Raw genomic sequence first — 20,376 nt, forward strand, 5'->3', positions numbered from 1 at the left:
GTAGAAACCTTTCGTGCATGCGGGGTACCGATCGGGTTTCCGGTACGGATCGGGTAGTGACAAAGGTAAGTGTTCCGATTTTAGCCTGAATGCTATTTTAAGGTCATGTTCCGACAGCTCGATAAAGTTATGAGGTGGCTGCTGGCTGTGTGAGTCGCGTCACTTATCCACAGCAGTGATTTAGTCTCACACAGCAGCTCAGCCGACAACTGTTGATTTTGTGGGTTTAGTTTCACTAACCAGCAACGGGATGTATTTCCTCGATCTCGGCTGTTGCCGTCGGTGTTGTTTTTTTCTGGTCGTTGGTGTTGTTATGAACGTGTTCGTGTCTAAAGTGTCACACGTAGAGACCTGCGTGGAACATTACTTATAACTTATACAAATTGCGGATGATTATTTTGTTGATTTATTTGCGTATGTTACCTAAATCGCCACGTCAGAGATCGTGTTTATTTCACCCTGTGGGTTTTAAAAATAAATAATAAATTACTTAATTCTAATATTACACCTCAGAATGCAGTATTTTCTGTGTTTAATGCTTGTACTCTTTGAAGTAACTGCTTATTTCTTAAAAAGAAATCCCCTTGCACGTGCGCGGTCATTGGTTCTCTGGTCACGTGACTTCCAGTAAATCGGGTGATCTGTTTATCATCTACAAGAACCAGAGTGTATACGTCATTCATCTCTGTGTGTGAGCCGATGAGAAACCCGAGGCACAAAACATGCAATCTTGCCTTTCTTCACATATCATAATTGGGTTTACATTCAGCGTAGAAATTATGCTGTGTGCCATATATGTAGGAAGACAGTTTCAAATTCAAATTTTATTTGTCACACACACACAACTATACACAGTATGACATGGGGGTGAAATGCTTGTAGCTGTACAATGCCCGACCATTAAATGACAGAAGAAAAGTTTTACAATATTTACAATTTACTACAAAAATTTACAAATTAACTTAGGAATTTACAGTAAAGAATGTGCAAATAGCAGAAGAGATTATAAAGATAAGGATTATAAATTATAGGGATTATAGGAAATGTGTGGTGGTGCGTGTGGTGACGTGTGTGAGAGTCCAGTCTTATAGTGACGTGTTTGGGAGAGTCCAGTCCTACACCTGGTTCAGGCCCCGAATAGCCTGGGGGAAGAAGCTCCTCTTCATTCTCTCTGTTTTGCCACAGTTAAATACTGTGGCAACACAACAAACCTCGTTTAAAAAAAAAAAAGAAAAGTGGGGAGCCAGCTCTCAATTGAAGGGAGTTGGCTGTTCTGATTTTGTGCATAACACATCACTAAGTGGTAAACTTAGTGGTATACTTTGACATGGGTTCTTTATAAACTTGAAGGCGGTGCTTTACTTGCTTTGTTTCACTAAAAAAACAGTCTATGCTGAGTATTACTTCCTCTCACACCAAGTCCCACAATTAAGGGGAAATTACAAAAATGTTTCTAACAAATACAAGGAAGAACATTTAAATAATTCACTCTTAGGTACAGTCGCTATGATTTTGATGACAGAGATTAGCGGCTTAATTTTGCTCTGCCTTGCCTATTGAGAAACCTGACACCTGGTCATTTGTATACTAACAGTGATTAGATGTTGAGCTAAGGGGAGGGTGAGTGGGGGATCTCTGCCTAGTGCTGTGTGACCCTGCGCACAAATGGAGCACAGAGGGAAAGAGCGAACGAAACGTGAAACTTATCATCTCATTGGTGCCTCTTTCCAGTGGATTTTTCAGCTACTGTACCAAATCTTGTCCATATTCAGTTTTGTGGGTAATCTATTATTTTCTTTCTTAACTTTCTTAAGTTTGACTTAAGGGGGCAGGACGTTTGTTTAAGGGGGTAACGCCCCCTCTTGACCCAGGAAAGAGCCGGCCCTATGTGGTTAAATAATTAATATGAATCACTGTGGTCTCTGTTTCTTGCAATAAATGTGGAATATTAGAATCATGTTCGGTGGTTAACGATTGATGGTTTAGTAGTTCTGTATGTGTGTGTGTCCTTTTGCAAACAGTCAGTTTCATCATGTGTCAGTAATCCTGATCTAAAATCATTGGTTCATCGTCCTCTGGAACCCTTTAAGGCCTGTTGATGGCTCATCTCTAACCTGTCATTTCTTTGTGTTTCCAGATGTTGTCCTTCCTTGTTCTTCCTGTTAGAACTCCATCATCCCAAATCTAAGGGACATGTTTCTTCTTTTGGACCAAGGAAACTGTCAGCCTGTCAGATCAGATGTCTTCAAGAAGGAAACCTGTGAATGCTGCAGCATTTTTGGTAAGATATTTACTTGGATAACTTTATAGAAAGCCTAAGGAGCTTGGAAAGAAAAGCAAATTCTTTAAGTTTCTTGAACACGTTTCATTCGAGGAACTTCTTCAGTTTTAAGACCAAATGGTGGAGAGTCCCAGATATTTAAAATCTACTGGGTCAACATCCTTAAATGGGATGTCGACCCACTATTAATCATGTGCCCTATCACACAACCCAAGGTGTGAATAAAGGTGTGGGTGAAGTTTCCAGGTGAAATCTCTGTGATACCTTGCCTCAGTGTATCATGTGACCCAATCAGATCAACTAACCCAAGATGTGAGTGGGGGTTGAGACACCTGGCAAGTATCTTAAAACTGGATTGTATGTTGTAGACAGTTGTTGTCACAACTGGCTCAGTAGGCACCCCCAATTTCCCACACCCTGCCACAAGGGGGATAATGGCCTTGAGGACCACTGAGACCACTGAGTCCTCCGGGGCAGCACCTTCCTTCCCACACCCTCTTGGGCTCATCTGGACACAGTGTCACAACACCAATCATCCAGTCAGTTACAACAGACACACAGTAAAGGAACAAGACACACTGATATTGGTCTGGAACAAGCTGCACACCCCACTGAACACCCCACCCCACCTAATGGGCAGCCGTGGTTAAAGTTAACAACATCACATGGGGTTTATTTAAAACCTTCAAATTAACTCGAACTCACAACCACCTCCAACGTGGAGACGCATCCCTTCTCAGGAGGGTGTCTCCTGACTGACACCCTCATCACCACTGTGAACTCATTCTGCTTCCTGGGTACCACTATCACCCAGGACCTCAAGTGGGAGCCCACCATCACTTCTGTCATAAAGAAGGCCCAGCAGAGGATGTACTTCCTGAGGTAGCTGAAGAAATTCAACCTGCCAACAAAGGCGATGATGGAATTCTACACTGCAATCATCGAGTCCATCCTCACCTCCTCCATCACCGTGTGGTACGCTGGAGCCACCATCAGGGGCAAACATAGACTGCAGCGTGTTGTGCGCTCTGCTGAGAAGGTGATTGGCTGCATCTCATCTCTGCAGGACCTGTACACCTCCAGGACACTGGGGCCTGCAGCTCGGATCACAGCTGGCCTTTCTCACCCTTGACACAGTCTGTTTGACCTGCTCCCCTCAGGCAGGAGGCTCCGGTCCATTCGGACCACAACCTCTCGCCATAAGAACAGTTTCTCCCCCTCTGCTGTTGGACTCATAAACAACAACCATATGACTGTTCCCGCCACAAACACATGAGCCTGTACTGTGTTCTCTGCATCTGTTCCATTTTTGCACTGATCATCACCTGCGCACATGTATATATTATTCTGCTTAGCACTTTTAATTTTGATTTTTAAGTGTTGTCTTACAGTATGTTTTGCACTAAGTACCGCAGCGATTTCCTAATGTTGTAAACCTACTCAACATTTGGCAATAAAACCCGTTCAGATTTTTTTCTGATTCTGATTCTGAAAACTGAGAGAAAGCTAGTAAACTTTGAAAGGAAACTTAAAAAAAAGTAACAGTTGCACACACAGTCTGGTGCACATCTTTTGCAAAAAGACATCTCCTCGCCTCTGTCAGTACGCCCCAGGGCAGCTGTGGCTACAATGTAGCTTGCCATCGCCAGTGTGTGAATGTGTGTGTGAATGGGTGAATGACTGAATGTAGTGTGAAGCGCTTTGGGGTCCTTAGGGACTAGAAAAGCGCTATACAAATACAGGCCATTTTACCATTTTACCATTTACATCTGGATACCCTCCCCAATAGGAGTATCACAAGGACAAGCGATCCTCCTCTCACATCCACACACAGCGTGCACACTGCCCCGAATGAACCCACAATAGCATTTCCTCTTCCCCCTTATATGCAGGGTTCGTATGGGTGCTTCAAATCCTTGAAAAGTGCTTGAATTTCTGATGCGGTGCTTAAAAGTGCTCGAAAGTGTAACTGTATTTTATTCACCACATATAACTAAATGACTGAATAGTTTTCTTATTAGATAGAAAAAAAACTAGTTGCAAAATGTAAAAACAAAATTTCCCTGCCTGGGCTGCCTTGCGCCTCTGTCTGTTTCAATGTGTGACCCCGCCCCTCCCTGGGACAGTCGGGGATAAGTGTGCTAACATACCTGTAGGTTGCTGTTTTAGTGGGTGGAGTTTGCGCTCTCCAGTTGCATGATAGGTGAGTCCTAGTAAATCATTTTCCAGTACGTGTACATACACGTGCTATTTTTTTTTTTTAATTATTATTATTATTTTGCTAGCTATCAAACTCGCTGGAGAAATGATTGAAATGCACTGAGTGTGATGCAGTATGGCAGCGCTATTATAGTAGTTAGTTATGGCACGGAGATTTATGGAATATGCTGTGAATTTAGCTAACATTACTTAGCAGTAATATGAGTTAATTTACTCAAGTGAAAGCTTTAAACATTAGCCCAATACATAACTAGCCAACTTAAGACTTAAGGCTGATTAACCTTCTGGGGTCGACGGACCCAGAGTCTCCATTTCAACTTTTGTCAAAAGTTGAAATACTGACTTCAAACTATATACCAGTTTTTAAATTGTGTTGATAGGCCATGTAAAACCAGAGTTATGATCAAAAGTACACGCAGTGATTTTTTCTGAATAAAACAGTGGCGTTTACTCCGGGAAGAAATGGTAAAAATGGCGTTTTCTAAGGAGAACGCTACCAAACACTCTCTGCTTGTGAGCAAAAAAACACTCCTTCCCTTCCCTATTGGTGTTAAAGTGTACCATGTCAACCAATCAAAAAATATATATATGGAAACATGTGGCATATGGTTGTATAGGCAGAGGGAAAGTAATAATTTTTAAAAATGTACAAATTCTATTTGCATTTCAAGTTATGAAAATGATTCGTTAAACATGTTTGTGGTTTTAACAGTCAAAACTTTTTTTCTATGGTATTTTACATTTTTTGTCTGGATTTAGATAAATTGTGCTGATACAGTATGTCAAAATGAAAAAATAACAGATTGGCAAGATAAACAGTTTTTAAAGGTGAAATATAGAGGCCAAATCAAAAGTAATCAACAACAGCCAGTTATACCCTGGACACCAGAGGGTTAAAGGCTAAAAGCAAAGTTGTCACCAAGTACTCTTTATATTTTTGTGTATTGTTGCTGCTTTTTTAAGTATTAACTTTGTGCCTGTGGGGGAAATAATGGTAATATGAGGGACCGATCCATATGGTCACAAAGAATAGCCACTTGTTTTTGTGCTACCAAAATTCCCTGGCTTTCATTTAAAATTTGTTTATCGTGAGCACCTAGTAGAATAGAATAGAATAGAATACTTTTATTTGTCAATTTCTTCAAATGTACTTGCCATACAAAGGAATTGAAATTACGTTTCACACTGTCCCATGCGTAGGCATTGACAACAATAAGGTGCAGATGCACAACAAAAACAAAAACAGCCCTAACAATAAGATAATAAATAGTAATATAATAATATAAATAGTGCTAAAAGAATACTAAAAATATATATATAGCAGCAGGTGTATGCAATTGCAATGCAAGTCAGGAATGTTTTCAGTTCTTGGTTCAGAGAGTGTTTCCTTGTTGGAGAGTGTGCGTGGGTGGGGGGGTAGAGTCCAATCTGTCTACTATACTTCTGCCAATCTGGTGATTCTGCTGGCTGGGAGCCGGGAGGGAAGAGAGTTCAGCAGTCTCACAGCCTGGTGGATGAAGCTGTTGGTGAGCCTGGTAGTGCGGGAGCGGAGACTTCTGTATCTCTTTCCAGAGGGCAGGAGGCTGAACAGACAGTGCGCGGGGTGGGTTGCATCGTTGACAATTGTGATGGCTTTGCGGGTGAGGCGAGTGGTGTAAATGTCTTGCAGGGAGGGGAGTGGTACACCAACTATCCTCTCAGCTGTTCTCACAATGCGTTGTAGAGCTTTCCTGTTATAGTCAGTGCAGCTACCGCCCCACACAGTGATGCAGCTGGAGAGGATACTTTCAATAGTTCCTCTGTAGAATGTAGTCAGGATGGGTGGTGGAGCACTTGCCCGCTTGAGTTTGCGCAGGAAGTAGAGGCGCTGTTGTGCTTTCTTGGCCAGTGATGCTGTGTTGGTGGTCCAAGAGAGGTCCTCACTGATGTGCACCCCCAGGAACTTGGTGCTGCTCACCCTCTCCACCGCAGCGCCGTCGATGGTCAATGGGGGGTGACAGGTGTGGCCTCTCTGGAAGTTGACAATAATCTCCTTGGTCTTACTGACATTTAGCAGGAGGTTGTTGTCTCTGCACCACGTGGTCAGGAGCTCAACCTCTTTCCTGTAGTGGGTCTCATCGCCCTTGGTGATGAGCCCCACCAGCGTTGTGTCGTCCGCAAACTTCACAAGGTGGTTGGAGCTGTAGGTTGGTGTGCAGTCATGTGTCAACAGGGTGAAGAGCAGAGGACTGAGCACACAGCCTTGTGGAGCCCCCGTGCTCAGGGTGATGCTGTTTGAGACCTTGTTGCCCACACGCACCGCTTGAGGCCTCTGGCTGAGGAAATAGTGGCACAGTCTGCAGCGTAAATATGGCTGAACTTAAACATGTAACATTCTGATGATCAGACAGGCTGCAGCCTTCATTTCTACTGGTTCATGTTTCTACAGTAGAATCACTATAATCTGTCAGCTTTGTGTTCATACTACATACTATAGGAATTATAGTATGTGTGTTATCATTAAGACAGAGATGTTTGTGGGTATGTGGGACTGTAGCCTATAGGTTTATATTGTTAAGTAGCGTACTGCATTGCTTTTAAGAAAAGTAACAAGTAATGTGTATTGGATGACTTTTTTGAGTAAAAACCCCAATACTGATTACAACAAAGTGGAGAAATAACTCCAGCATGCACAAACATTTGACCACGCAGGATGCAATAATGTCTTTGATATGCTGCTTAGCAATGATGGTGACTCTCAAAGCAGCACCAATGAGAATCAATAATTGAATCAACATAGCTAAATCCTTATCAGTTCTGATCCCTGCTAACGAGTGCACAGAACTTTAATGCTCAATGAGAAGTTGAACGCTTTTCATGAACTTGTTTTATTTAATTTCATCAGGAAGTCGAGTAAAAAGTCACTGCAGCGAGTACAGAAGCACATCCTGTCTGCCCTGCGTGGATAGAACCGATAGAACCTTTTTTACAAAAACATGAATCAAAGTGTTTTTCTTTTTTTTTTCTTTTTTATAGGGTGTTTCCTGTAACTGAAAATGGGATCCTTAAAGCGCACCCGCTCATTCCAAAGACTTGATGATTTTTGCAGAGGACCAGGTGCTGCTACCACGGAGAGGTAATGTGTGTCTAAATGTTGTTCCTGACTCAGAGTTTGTGAATAAATTCTTTTTCACACATGTACTTGTTCATATGTGAAGCTCAGCTGTTGTTTGGACTGTAGCTTACTCAGACTGGTTCTCTCCAGTTTCCCGTTAATGAGCTGACTGCAGAGCCATTTTGCTCTTATTGAAGAAAATACATCACTGTGGGAAAGTCTTGAGCCACACCGTATTTCTTTATATTTTGTTTCCAAGCCTACAGGCCTTCTGTATTTGTGTTTTTAAAAAATAATTCTGCACTGAATCACTGAAAATCTTTCAGTTTTTTTTTTTGTGCATTGGCTGCTTTTTCACTTATTTTAAGTCCAGTCCTTAAACCTGACCACTTTTAGACCAGTCTTTATCAAACTGTGGTACATGTACCACCAGTGGTACTTGGGCTCTCTCTGGTGGTATGTGGGAAATCTCCATTTTTTTAAGATTAAATAATATACCATTGTGGAGGTATGCAAAGATGACACAGGAGTTCCCAAGGCTCTTCGCTCTCAACCAGCTGGAGTGCCCATTTCCGTGGGCCTTAAAACTGCTAAGGCTGCATGGTGCTGTCACGCTGATGGTAAAAACATTTAGTGTAGAGGATTAATCTAAATTTTAAATATAGGGAAACTCTCCACAGAACCACTGCCTTAGATCATGGTAAGGGTCATTATCCACTGTGACAGAAGAATGACAGAACTGCCCACAATTCAGTGATTTTCAGCATTTTCAAACACTTTTATTAACGGTTTTTGTTCAAACAATCGGCTGCAACTTTCCAGCACAGAGTCACACACACTAACAACAACAACCTAGTTCAGCCTTTAAGCTAGCGAGGCGTGTTTGCGGATGCCACTCAGATGCATCTGCCTCCCCTGCAGCTGCAGTGCAACCACGCCCTGCCACATTCACACATGGAGAAAACATGGAACAGTGCTGATCCTTCCTTGAGAGACCAGCCTATCAAAACTATTCCAAGGAACCATCAACGACTCATCCAGGAGGTCAAAGAAGACTCCAGAACTACATCTGTTGATCTGCAGATGTCACTTTGCTCAGTTAATTTAATTCAATTCCATTTTATTTATACAGCAGTAGGTCAGAACAACAGTTGCCTCAAGGGGCTTTATATTGTAAGGTAGACCCTACAATACGATTAAGGTCAGAGGTCATGATTCAACAATAAGAAAGAGACAAAATGGAGAGTTCAAGGAGGAAAGGTTAGTGTCAAATTTGCCAAGAAACATAGATTTTCCTGGGGCTTCTCAGAAATATTCTATGGACTGACGAGACAAAAGCTGAACTTTCTGGAAAGTTGAGTCCCGTTACATTTGGCATAAAGCAAACATTGCAGCAGCAGCCAGACACAGTGCTGGTAGTGTGGATGGTCTGGGCTGCTCTGTTATAACTGATGAAACCATAAATTCTGTTCATTACCAGAAAATCCTGATGGAGAATGTCCACACATCAGATTATATGCTGAAGCTCAAGAGCACTCAGGCAGCAGCACAATGATACAAAACACAGCAGCAATTCACCTCTGAATGACATAAAAAAAAATAAAATGAAGGTTTTGGTGCGACCTAATTAAAATCTGGACTTCAGATTCAGAATCTCTCAGATTGACATGCTTTGGCCTCCCATGTAGGTGAAATACTCCAAAGACACTTTTGGACTTTGGAGCAACCAATGCAGAGCAAGCTGTTAAACTTGAGATGGAAATCCTGATGAATGAAACGTTAGCTTGATGCGTCCGACCTCTCCTGTTAAATGCATCCACTCATCCAAACAAACAGTTCCATGAGATAATTTGATCAACTTCACCATGACTCTTTACTTTGTCACTAAGATTTTCAAAGCGTCGTGGAAGTTTTACATTTCACATTGATCTCTTTAACATCGATCAGAGGGATGCAGGAGAAGTAAATCCATGCTGAACCAGGATCCCTGTGCACACTGACTTTGTTCGTTCTCCTTGGCTTCTGGTTCGAGAGTACAGAACATCAAGGATTCAAAACAGATTTATTCACTCAGATGAACAAGTCATAGCTTTGTCACTTTTGAGTTACATGATGCTCCAAATTAACACTATTATCATTTTGCTTTCATTATTTTCTATTAAGTATATATTTTGTCTGTTGTGTTGATATTATTGTGTCTGCATGTGAGGATGGATGACGAAAGACTGCAAAAAAAAAAAATCTTTGTGTTTCCAGGTGTAGTCCAGCTGTTCACTCCACTCCATTGTCTCAAATCTCAGGGACATGTTTCTGGAAACCTGTGAATCCTGCAACATTTCTGGTAAAATATTTACATGAAGTTACAGCTCACCTGGCTCAGCAGCTCTCCTGAAGGCTTGAGCGCCATCTGCTGGTTCCCGTTCATGTTTTGACTTCATGTCTTCTTCTCCTGATGCTCTTTGTTAGTCAAAAGTGTACAGTAACATGTCACCACATGCAGAAACCTAAAGTTAATTTCAGCTTTAAGAAGCAAATTTTTTTTAGAACATTTTCTACCAGAACATTGATCAATGGTCATAAGTACCATTCACAGAGAGTTGCATTGAATGGCTTCAATCACAGCATTGTAAGATGAAGAAATGGCCTCCTTGACTCCACCCTCAAACTAGCGTTCCATCTACTCAGATCGACACGCCACAACTTGAATAAGATTGTCTAGTTTTGTTTTAAAATCCAGTACCTCCTTATTTGCATAATCGTCATAGCAATGCAGCTGAGTGCCCCGTGATGTAATTAGTATGTTACACAAATGCTACAACAAAGGTGGACGTTGAGGCAAGAATAGATCTGCTGCTTGGTCTGTGGCTTTCATCAGACATGGGGAACAGGATGTTGTTTTTGTAGCCATTTCTCAATTTCAGAAATTGGCAGTTTTAATTTTCTTGAGATGCTCTTTTGACTCGTTGAGTGACGCCACTGACCAGCTAATCAGTGGCATGCAGTCTCACAACATCACATTTTAGTATCTGTTCAGATTGCTTGGAACACCGGCCGAGGAGCTCCTTTTTTACTAAAGGGAAATGGGCTCAAGTGACAGCCTAGGCCAAAAGCGGGAGGTAGCGAGCCAGTTAAGAATGATCATTAAGCATTTTGGGATTTTAACTTTACTCGTTTTTTAAATATTAATGTTCAATCATGGCCTCAGATTTGAATTTGTGAAACAATGCCGGAGTCGACAAAAAAAAATATCTTGAAGGAAAAGAAATGTATAGTACACCCCTAACATTTTTGTAAATATTTTATTATATCTTTTAATGGGACAACAATTTGACCCTTTTGATACAATGTAAGGTAGTCAGTCTACAGCTTGTCTGACAGTGTAGATTTGCTGTTACCTCAAAATAACTCAACATACGGCCATTATTGCCTAAACCGCTATCAACAAAAGGGAGTAAAAGTGAAAATGTCTAAACTGAGCCCAATTAGCCATTTTCCCTCCCTGGTGTCATGTGACTCGTTAATTTTACAAGGTCTCAGGTGGAAATGGGGAACAGATGTGTTTGAATTTGGTGTTATTGCTCTTCAGTGTTGGGAAGGTTTCTTTTAAAATGTATTCCGTTACAGATTACAGAATACATGCCCCAAAATGTATTCTGTAACGCATTCCGTTACGTTACTCAATGACAGTAACGTATTCTGAATACTTTGGATTACTTAATATATTATCATGCTTTTTACAACTACGTGAATGCACTATTGCTGTGTGATTTATTACTATTACTCAAGGTCCACGGCTCCGAACCGTAGTAAAGGGACCTCTGACTAATACGTCGGGTTCATGTCGGGCTCGTAGCCGAAAACTAGCTTTACTTTGTTGTCTGGGTCAACTTTGCTAGCGAGAGACAGAGAGAGGCGTTGAAAGGCTGCTCCAACAGAACTTATTGTTTTCAGAGGAAAACACGAACACGGTGTACAGTCGAGTCTTAATAGCTTACTTACAACTGGGCTCGTCAGGCACTCTTCTTGGCTGCAGTGGTTATTTTTATATTTACATGCTTCCAGCTCCCGTTTTTGCTCGGTGACAGCTCGTACATTTCCACTTTCCTTTTTTTCCCTCCTCTTGCTCACAGACACCTAGCGGGTATGGCAGTCCATTCTCCCTGCAGCACGGACTACATTGCCTATGAGGCTACATTCATTAGGGCTATGCTTGTAGCATTCTGCCTATTAGCTTAGCACAACAACAACAACAAAAAGGCGCTCTCTCACCCAGGAAACACACAGTCACAGAGAGAGAGAGAGAGAGCGTCGCCCTGTAACCATGGCAACTGTAACGCTGCCGCCTGGAACAACAGAACGTAGCTGTCAAACAAAACCCAAACAGTCCTGACCCGCGACAATATGAAACAGGAAAGTACCGCCGTGTAATCCATTTATGTCACCAAAGTAACTGTATTCTAAATACCACCTTTTTAAACTGTAACTGTAACGGAATACAGTTACTCATATTTTGTATTTTAAATACGTAATGGCGGTACATGTATTCCGTTACTCCCCAACACTGTTGCTCTTACACTCTCATATTAGTCACTGAAAGTTTAACATGGCACATCATGGGAAAGAATCTGTGGACCTGAAAAAAGAATTGTTACTCTACATAAAGATGGCCTGGGCTATAAGAATAATGCCAACACCCTGAAACTGAGCTGCAGCACGGTGGTCAAAACCACACAACAGTTTAACAGGACAGGTTCCACTCAGAACAAACCTCGCCATGGTCAACCAAAGAAATTGAGTGCATGTGCTCAGCGTCATATCCAAAGGTTGTCTTTTTAAAATAGATGTATAAATGCTGCCAGCATTGCTGCAGTGGCTGAAGGCGGAGGTTGAGCCTGTCAGTGCTCAGACCATACGCAGCACACTGCATGGTTGTCGTCTTAGAAGAAAGCCTCTTCTAAAGATAATGCACAAGAAAGCCAGCAAAAAGGTTGCTGAGGACAGGCAGATTACCTGTGGTCTGATGAGACCAAGACTAACTTATTTAGTTCAGATGGTGTGGGGGGTTGTGGTTGCAACTAGGTGAAGAGTACAAAGGTAAGTGTTTCTTGCCTACAGTTAAGCATGTTGGTGGGATGTCATTGTTTGGGGCTGCATGAGTGCTGCTGGCACTGGGGCGGGGGATGGCAACATGTACTGTGCTATACTGAAGCAGAGCATGATCCCCTCCCTTCAGAAACTGGGCTACCGAACAGTATTCCAACATGATATCAACCCCAAACACACCTCCAAAAAGACCAGCGCCTTGCTGAGGATAAAGGTACTTGACTGGCCGAGCATGTCTCCAGACTTAAACCCTATTGAGCGTCTGTGGGGCATCCTCAAATGGAAGATGTAGAAGTGCAAGGTCTCTAACATCCACCAGCTCTATGATGTCATTATGGAGGAGTGGAAGAGTGGTTCCAGTAGTACCCTGTGAACTCCATGCCCAATAGACTTAAGGCAGTGTTGGAAAAAGATGGTCACAAAGAATATTGACACTTTGGGGACAGTTTGGACATTTTCACTTAGGGGTGTACTCACATTTGTTTCCAGCGGTTTAGACATAAACGGCTGTATGAGTTATTTTAAGGGGACAGCAAATTTACATTGTTATACAAGCTGTACACCAACTGCTTCACATCGTATCAAAGTGTCATATCTTCATTGTTGTCCCATGAAAAGATAACAAAATATTTACAAAAATGTGAGGGGTGTACTCACTTTTGTGTGTATGTAGGAACAGCTACGACACAGCTAGGATCCTCAAGCTCCCAGGCCTCTGGTAGACAACTCAAGCTTGAAGGATAGCCTGCCTGCAGGGGCGAGATGGGATGTGTTTTTTTTTTTGTTTGTTTTTGTTTTTTTTAACCAAACGGGGACGACGACAACTAAAATTTCATGGCATGGCCCCTTTTTTCTCTCTTCAGGTAATTCTGATAATTCTGATGAAAGTCTCCAGTGGTCTCAGCCTCACATGTCATCAAGCAGAGTATCAGATAGGAAATGAATGCTGTCCAAAGTGTCTTGCAGGTAAAACCATCTGAATGATGAATGCATGTGTTTTCACACAACTTAGACAGAATACAAAAAGGCAAGCTTGAAATGAATTTGTTGCTTTTGTTTTCATCAGGGAGTCGAGTGAAAACTCACTGCAATGAGTATAGAAGGACGTCATGTCTGCCCTGCATGGATGGAACCTTCACTGATCAACCTAATGAGCTGGAGCGATGTATTCCCTGTACAAACTGTCACTCAGGTGGATTAATTTCTCTGGGCTTTACTATGTTTTATGTTATAGTAGTTTAAAATCAAATTAAAACATAAAGGGAGGTCTTTCTCCATGATTTAATTAATTCAAGATGATGATGTTTTATATTTCCTAAAGACGTCATAATGACCAAATGTATTTTCAGCAAAAAAAAAAATCGTGAGCTTCAGCGTCTCTTCACAAATACACGAAACATGTTGAGTATGTTCTTTTTATGTTGGCAGCTCTTGGTCTGAGGGTAAAGAAGCAGTGCACAGCAACATCAGATACACTCTGTAAACCACTGGAGGGATTATACTGTGTCCACCATACAGGACACAGCTGTGAGAGAGCACATGAACACAAACGCTGTAAACCAGGACAGTACATTAGTCAGAAAGGTAGGTTTGTGTTTTTAAATGAGAATACCAGAGTTCAGGGAAACTGATCTAATTTAATATTTGCTGAACATTTTTATAGAATATTGTTATTATCATTGTAACATAGGATTTGTACAGCAAAATTAAGTTTAAAGTCAACAATGCAAACAGTCACCATATAAAAACATCACCATTGGGGTAAGTGCTATTGGGCAGTAGTGACTGAGTCTGGTACAGACTGGTTTCTCAGACAGAGGATATAGAGACTGGTTGAAAATCCCAGCTGGTCTGTGCAGTCCTTCAGCACAGGTCCAGGACCACCATTGGCTCCTGCAGATTTTCTCCCATTTATTTATAACTTAACTGTTGTTACGGTCCAGATGACCCTCGATCCTTCTCCTGTAGCCCACCTTAGATGAGACCTTTCTTCAGGTTGACTTGGACCATGCTGAGGAGACCTGTATTATCAGACCTGAAGATGGTGTCCTTTCTTTCAGGAGGTGCAGGATCTCCCTGCACCTCAAAGGCTTCTGATTTCTTTATTTAACATAAGACAGCGTCAGTGAAAGTTCCCATGTCTGACAGTATCCCAGTTAGTTCTGTTGAAGCAGTCATCCAGCTGTTGAGAGGCTCCATCAGACCAGCTTTTAATGGTTCTGCTGGAGATGAGAGCTGTTCTCAGACAGTGTAAACAGGGATGTGTGGTCAGACAGGCCCAGGCGGTCTAGCCGTATAACCTAGCTTGATGTTCGAGTAGCTCTAGTCCATTGTGTTTGCTGCTGTGGTTGTTAATGACAGTCTTCCTCCCCTGCTCTTACCAGAGTCACTGGTTCATGTCACTGTGTGGCAATGGGGAGATATAGAGTTTAAGTTCAACTTTTCAAGTTTTACTTCTGTATGGTTCCCTATAATTTGTAGATTCTTAAAAAATAAAATTAAAAAAATCTTTGCAGATTAGATGAAGATATTTTATATGAATTTATGACATGAAGATGTCAAACTGTACCATATTTTTAAATTTAGTGCACTGTTGGACGAGGACCCGGGGTACAACAGAGAGATGTTTGGACTCAGTGTGAGAGATATCACAGAGAGTGAAGTTCAGATAAACATGAAAATACCAGCAAGTCCAGATGTTCTTGATTGAGTCTTTGTGTTGCTGTTAGTTTGCACAGCAAAGCTTCTTGATGTGTTTGAGGACAGAATTCCACACTGATCCACACATGTAGTTGTTGTTTTCATCAGGAACCGCCTCCACAGACACTGAGTGCTCTGACTGCAGCAGTGGAACATTTTCAAATGGAACATTTCACTCCTGTCAGCCACACACACAGTAAGTGAAGCTTCAGAGGCACATGTGCAACATCTGTACATGTCCCCTAACAGTGTCTCTCTGTCCTTCCAGATGTCACCTACTCAATCTTCAACAGAAAACAGCAGGAACATCTGCAGCTGATGCTCAGTGTGGAGAACGCAGTTTTAATGTGGGAGCAGCTGTTGGTGGAGCTGTGGGTGTTTTAATTGTAATTATTGGAGGAGGGGGATTATTATTATGGCACTTAAAAAAGAGGGCTCCGTCTAACAGGTGAGGATGACAGAACAATGGAAATGTTTAATTTACTGCATCATCATGTTTTCTGACACTGATATAATTTTCACTGCTTTGGTTACAGACCACCAATCAAAGAACAAGGTATGTTTGTGTCTCTTTCTCCATGTTCACTGCATCACATTGATTTATATAATAAGGTTTTTTTTGTTTTTAAATTTCATTAAAAAAGGCACAGATGGGGAGCGTTTAGCGATGGCATCATCAGAAGGTAGGACAGTGAGCTGTTCACTGACTGAGCTGCACTGATGTCTCTACAGATGTACCAGAGTGTGTTTATTAAACAGAAGCCTTTTCATGTGTCTCCCACAAATGTGCAGGTGATAAAAGAGCAAATGCAGACCATAATGAAGGAATCCCTTAGTGAGCCATCTACTTCTTTCTGTGCTGTTTCATGTGTTGTGGAGAAAAAAGTGATCCAGCTACCTCATAAAACACTGTAGCAGACTTGCATCACATCCTCCCTCCACCACCAGTCCACCAATACTATGATGATCTTTTATGGGGCCATCTTAAAAGATATGAAACAGATAAATAATTACAAGAAGTCGTGTACTGGTCTGAGATGAGTCTGAATGTGTACAACACAGTTGTACAAACTGTAGAGATTACCTGGAAAGCTCCAACAAACTTTGTCCAGCAAGCCTGCAGAAGTCTTAGGAGAAAACCTCATGGGACCCTTTATCTACAGTGTCGGTGGAAACCTGTATTTAACAGTCTTAGCAGACTGCTGTACAGACTGGAGAGGACTGTTCTCTCTTTATAAAGTGTCAGCAGAAACCAAAGCTCACATCCTAACCAGAGAAATACTCTCCTGCTGGTGTCTGTGAAGGTTCTCAGTCATCCAGGTCATCGTAGTCAAAGGAGCTTGCAAAGAAAAGCGTCTGGACTTCTTTAAGTTACTTGAAGACGTTTCAAGTAATGGATGTGAGTGGGCGTTAAGGCCTTCCCAGACGCCTTAACGCCCACTCACATCCTGGGCCATCTGATCTCAGGAATTCGCATGATAAGGTGGGGCCAGGTTTCACAATGAACTCACCCGAAACTCTGGCTGATTGGGACCCACACCCAGTTTCACACCTTGGCTCAGGGGATTAGAGGATCATCAGGGGGTCCTTTTGTCCCTCTGTGGGGGGATACTCCCACTAGGTTTATATCTGGGACTCTCCACCATTTGACCTTAGAACTGAAGAAGCTTCTCGGATGAGAGGTGAAACGTCTTCAAGTAACTTAAAGAAGTCCAGACGCTTTTCTTTGCAAGCTCCTTTGACTCTCCTGCTGGGTTATACCAGCTTACATCCTCTTAGACCGGGACCAACTGTTCAAATCCTCAGAGTCTAAAGAATCCTGCAGACTGTGGAATCTTCAGCAGAATCCTCCATGTCATCCTGAAACCAAACTGACTGAAAGGTAAGTAAATATGTGATTTCCACGTGTGTGATGTGAGCAGGAGGTGAAGCTGCTGTTGTACAAGATATGAAGTTTAGATGTTGTTCCACTCTGTGTTTCTATATTGTTGATATTTAGTGTTTTACTCTCTAAAGTCAGACAGCAAATAAAATGACAGTTACAGTTCAGTACGCAGTGATTTCACACACAGGATGAGTGTTTGTGTTGTGAGTCAGTAAAAGTCTAAAAACAGTGTTCAGCTGCTCTGATGGAAGATGGCTTTAAAATGGACTTTCATTATATACAGGACACACATGGACAAGATGGAGTCCATCAGTATTGTGTGCTTGTTTTTATGCGGCTCACATCAAATTCTAACTAAATGTTTCCTTCTTATTGTGTGTTGTTCCTCTGGGGCTAGACCTTCATGAAGCAGTCAGGTTCTTTGTGAGTCTATTCTGTGCAGCAGCAGAGAGAAAGAGCAGCAGACAGGAGAGACGATACTGGAGCTGTTATCATCAGTGTGCACATATCAAACATTCCCTGTTTATGAGATATACATGGGAGATTATTATAGGAAATATCAGTGACTTCCTGCTGGATCTGTACTCTGATGTGAAGGACTGTGAAACTAAAACAGGCTTGAGTGTCCTTTCATCATTACAGTCAGTTTTACAATCAGCTCCTGCAGTCTGGTTCATAAAGCTCTCAGAGAGAAAGACCTCCATCCTCCTGGAAGTGCTGAAACTCCAACCAGAGAAGAAACAAGTGGAGCTGAAACTTTGCATGATACATGGAAGAAAAACACAAAACTGGATCTGCTGATAGCTTCATCATTCCCTGCAGTTCAGATCCTGCACTTCTTACAGTGACACCTTTACCTAAAAACACTCAATAATAACAAAAAGTTTTTTATGCTTCTTATTAAAACCTGACTTGATTACAAAGACTTGATCAGGTCTGAACCTTTCCCCTTAACCAGCAGCAGCAGTGCTGTGATTTCTGAGAAATATAAAAACTGTTGCAATTTTAAAACTTTACTACTTTACTTCTGTCAGTCTGTCCCAGGGCAGCTGTGGCTACAACTGTAGCTTGCCTCCACCAGTGTGTGAATGTGTGTGTGTGAATGGGTGGATGACTGGGTGTGTAAAGCGCTTTGGGGTCCCTAGGCGGGACTAGTAAAAGCACTATACAAATACAGGCCATTTACCATTTACTTAACAACTTTGTGACTTGTAAATGTTTAGGTTTAATAAATAATTGTGTATCTCCTCCTGTATTACTGATCACTATATACGTATACAGTATACATATATACTGCTTGCCTCCTCCCAGATTGAGACGTGACTTCCTGGAAAAAATTGCTGAACTTTTCTCCAAAATGACAACATTTGACTGCATTTAGGTGATTTTAACATTCACACTGACAGTAGCAGCTCTGACAGCGGACAATTCACCACTTTATTAAAATGTTTTAATTTTAAGCAGCATGTGACAGAACCCAGCCAAACAACAGGTCACAGCCTCGATCTGATTGTTTCCAGAGGCCTCAGTGTCCCACTTACAAATGTTTTACATGTCTCGCATCATTATTTCATATTTTCAGAAATGTTCTTCTTCTGTCAAAACAAATACAAACAGATTTATCAGTAAGAGTCATGTCAGTGCCAGCACAGCTAACACATTCACCTGTGAGTGTTCAGGTTTCATTAGCATTATTGTCTTTATATGATGAAATGATGGGCAACCGCTCCAATACAAGTTCTCTAATTATATTGTTCCTATTATTTCCTATTTATTGTTGATATGGCAACATATTAATGTATGTAGAACAACAAAAGCAGCCTGGATGTGATTTATGAATAACTGATTTCTTTTTTTCTTTCTGACGAATGCGCCGTTTTTGCTTTTGTTGCATGAACAAACTGGTTATGTGTTAGGTTAGTGTGAGCTTTGACTTCACTTCCATCCTGCGTGTGCTTTGGGTGTATCTGAGCTGACAAAGGTCCAATCTTGCATGTCAGGACAGAAAGGATTCATTTACATACTTGGGTTTATTGAACAGTCACAGTTTGTGAAAGTGTTTCTCTCCTCAGTGTGGAGCAGACACAGTGGACAGGAATGCATCCAGCTGTGTTTCCTGCATCCTCCAGTCTGGATTGTCCTGCAGTCACAGTGAAGGTGTTCAATCCACAGTCTGCAGCACAGAACTGAATGAAGCACAAGCTTGAAGAAATTCAATGAAGAGTTTATGTTTATAATGCTGTGAGTGTGAATGCTTGTCTGTCTGTGTGAGTTAACCCTGTAACAGACTGCCAACCTGTCCACGTGTTACTCCACAGAGTAACTCTGGTGGACAGAGCAGAGTGGATGGGTTAGTCTGTTTTTCATCTTGTCGTGATCAAAACGATGTACCATTAAACATGAATGTGTTTACTGTGTATACTCTGTACAGTAGAGCAGAGGCCTGTCAAAGACTCCTGGTGATGTCTGGAATATGAAGAAGGGGAGGGACGTCAAGCTTTACTTATAACTATATTTTAAAACTGTTCACAGTTTCCTTGCTGATCAGGACCTCCTCCATGTCCACTCATACTATTCCAGTGTTATTAAGTGATAGTTCAGCTGGTTACTGATGCTTGTTTTGCACTATCTGGATAGATTTTATTTACAATGGCTACACCCACCAAAGGGCATTTTATGTCAATTAACAGAAACCTCGTATATAAAACTGCTCTGGAACAAGGTGGGAGCTCGGCACAGCGTTCACATCCCCAAAAAAGAGTGTTCAACAATGAGCAGTCCCTATTCACCGTTTCAGTTTAACTCCCGGGCCGCCCCACGAATCAACCAATCAACATTCAGCAATCGTTTCCGGTACAACGGGAAGTCTGTGGGGTGAAGGCACGGGGAGCGCATCTCGGTGAGTAAAACTACCCCCTCTGTCCTACCGGAATAGTGCACCTTCAGACAGCACGACATCGCTAATGCTGGACTTCCTGCTGGGCTTACACTGTGCGATTTTTGGCCCATTTTGAGCCGATTTTTGAGTCGTGCGACCGTTTTGGCGATCGGCCCGATTTTGGCCTTCGTCGTGCATCGTGTAGTATATGTGGG

The 20,376-nt window shown here is 41.9% G+C and overlaps 2 protein-coding genes across 5 annotated transcripts in view; both read left to right on the forward strand.

Moving 5' to 3' along the window:
• LOC101483010 (tumor necrosis factor receptor superfamily member 14) lies at nucleotides 1-17,447 on the forward strand. Its single transcript, XM_076879883.1, has 12 exons — nucleotides 1-65; nucleotides 2,138-2,281; nucleotides 7,517-7,616; nucleotides 9,852-9,936; nucleotides 13,562-13,664; nucleotides 13,765-13,890; nucleotides 14,127-14,282; nucleotides 15,507-15,594; nucleotides 15,667-15,846; nucleotides 15,935-15,954; nucleotides 16,040-16,081; nucleotides 16,191-17,447. The coding sequence occupies exons 3-12, from the start codon at nucleotides 7,537-7,539 to the stop codon at nucleotides 16,232-16,234; spliced, it is 924 nt and encodes a 307-aa protein (XP_076735998.1). The 5' UTR covers nucleotides 1-65; nucleotides 2,138-2,281; nucleotides 7,517-7,536; the 3' UTR covers nucleotides 16,235-17,447.
• LOC101482032 (tumor necrosis factor receptor superfamily member 14) overlaps nucleotides 17,164-20,376 on the forward strand; it is a 10,909-nt gene continuing 7,696 nt past the window's right edge. For 3 of the 4 annotated variants that reach the window (XM_076879884.1, XM_076879885.1, XM_076879886.1), the window contains exon 1: nucleotides 19,793-20,182. The gene's annotated coding sequence lies outside the window, so the exon portion shown is untranslated. Of the gene's footprint in view, nucleotides 17,281-19,792; nucleotides 20,183-20,376 lie in introns of those variants that run through there. The other variant, XM_004575165.5, reaches the window with a different exon arrangement.

This window comes from Maylandia zebra, linkage group LG23 (genome assembly GCF_041146795.1).
Source record: "Maylandia zebra isolate NMK-2024a linkage group LG23, Mzebra_GT3a, whole genome shotgun sequence".
Taxonomy (NCBI): Eukaryota; Metazoa; Chordata; class Actinopteri; order Cichliformes; family Cichlidae; genus Maylandia; species Maylandia zebra.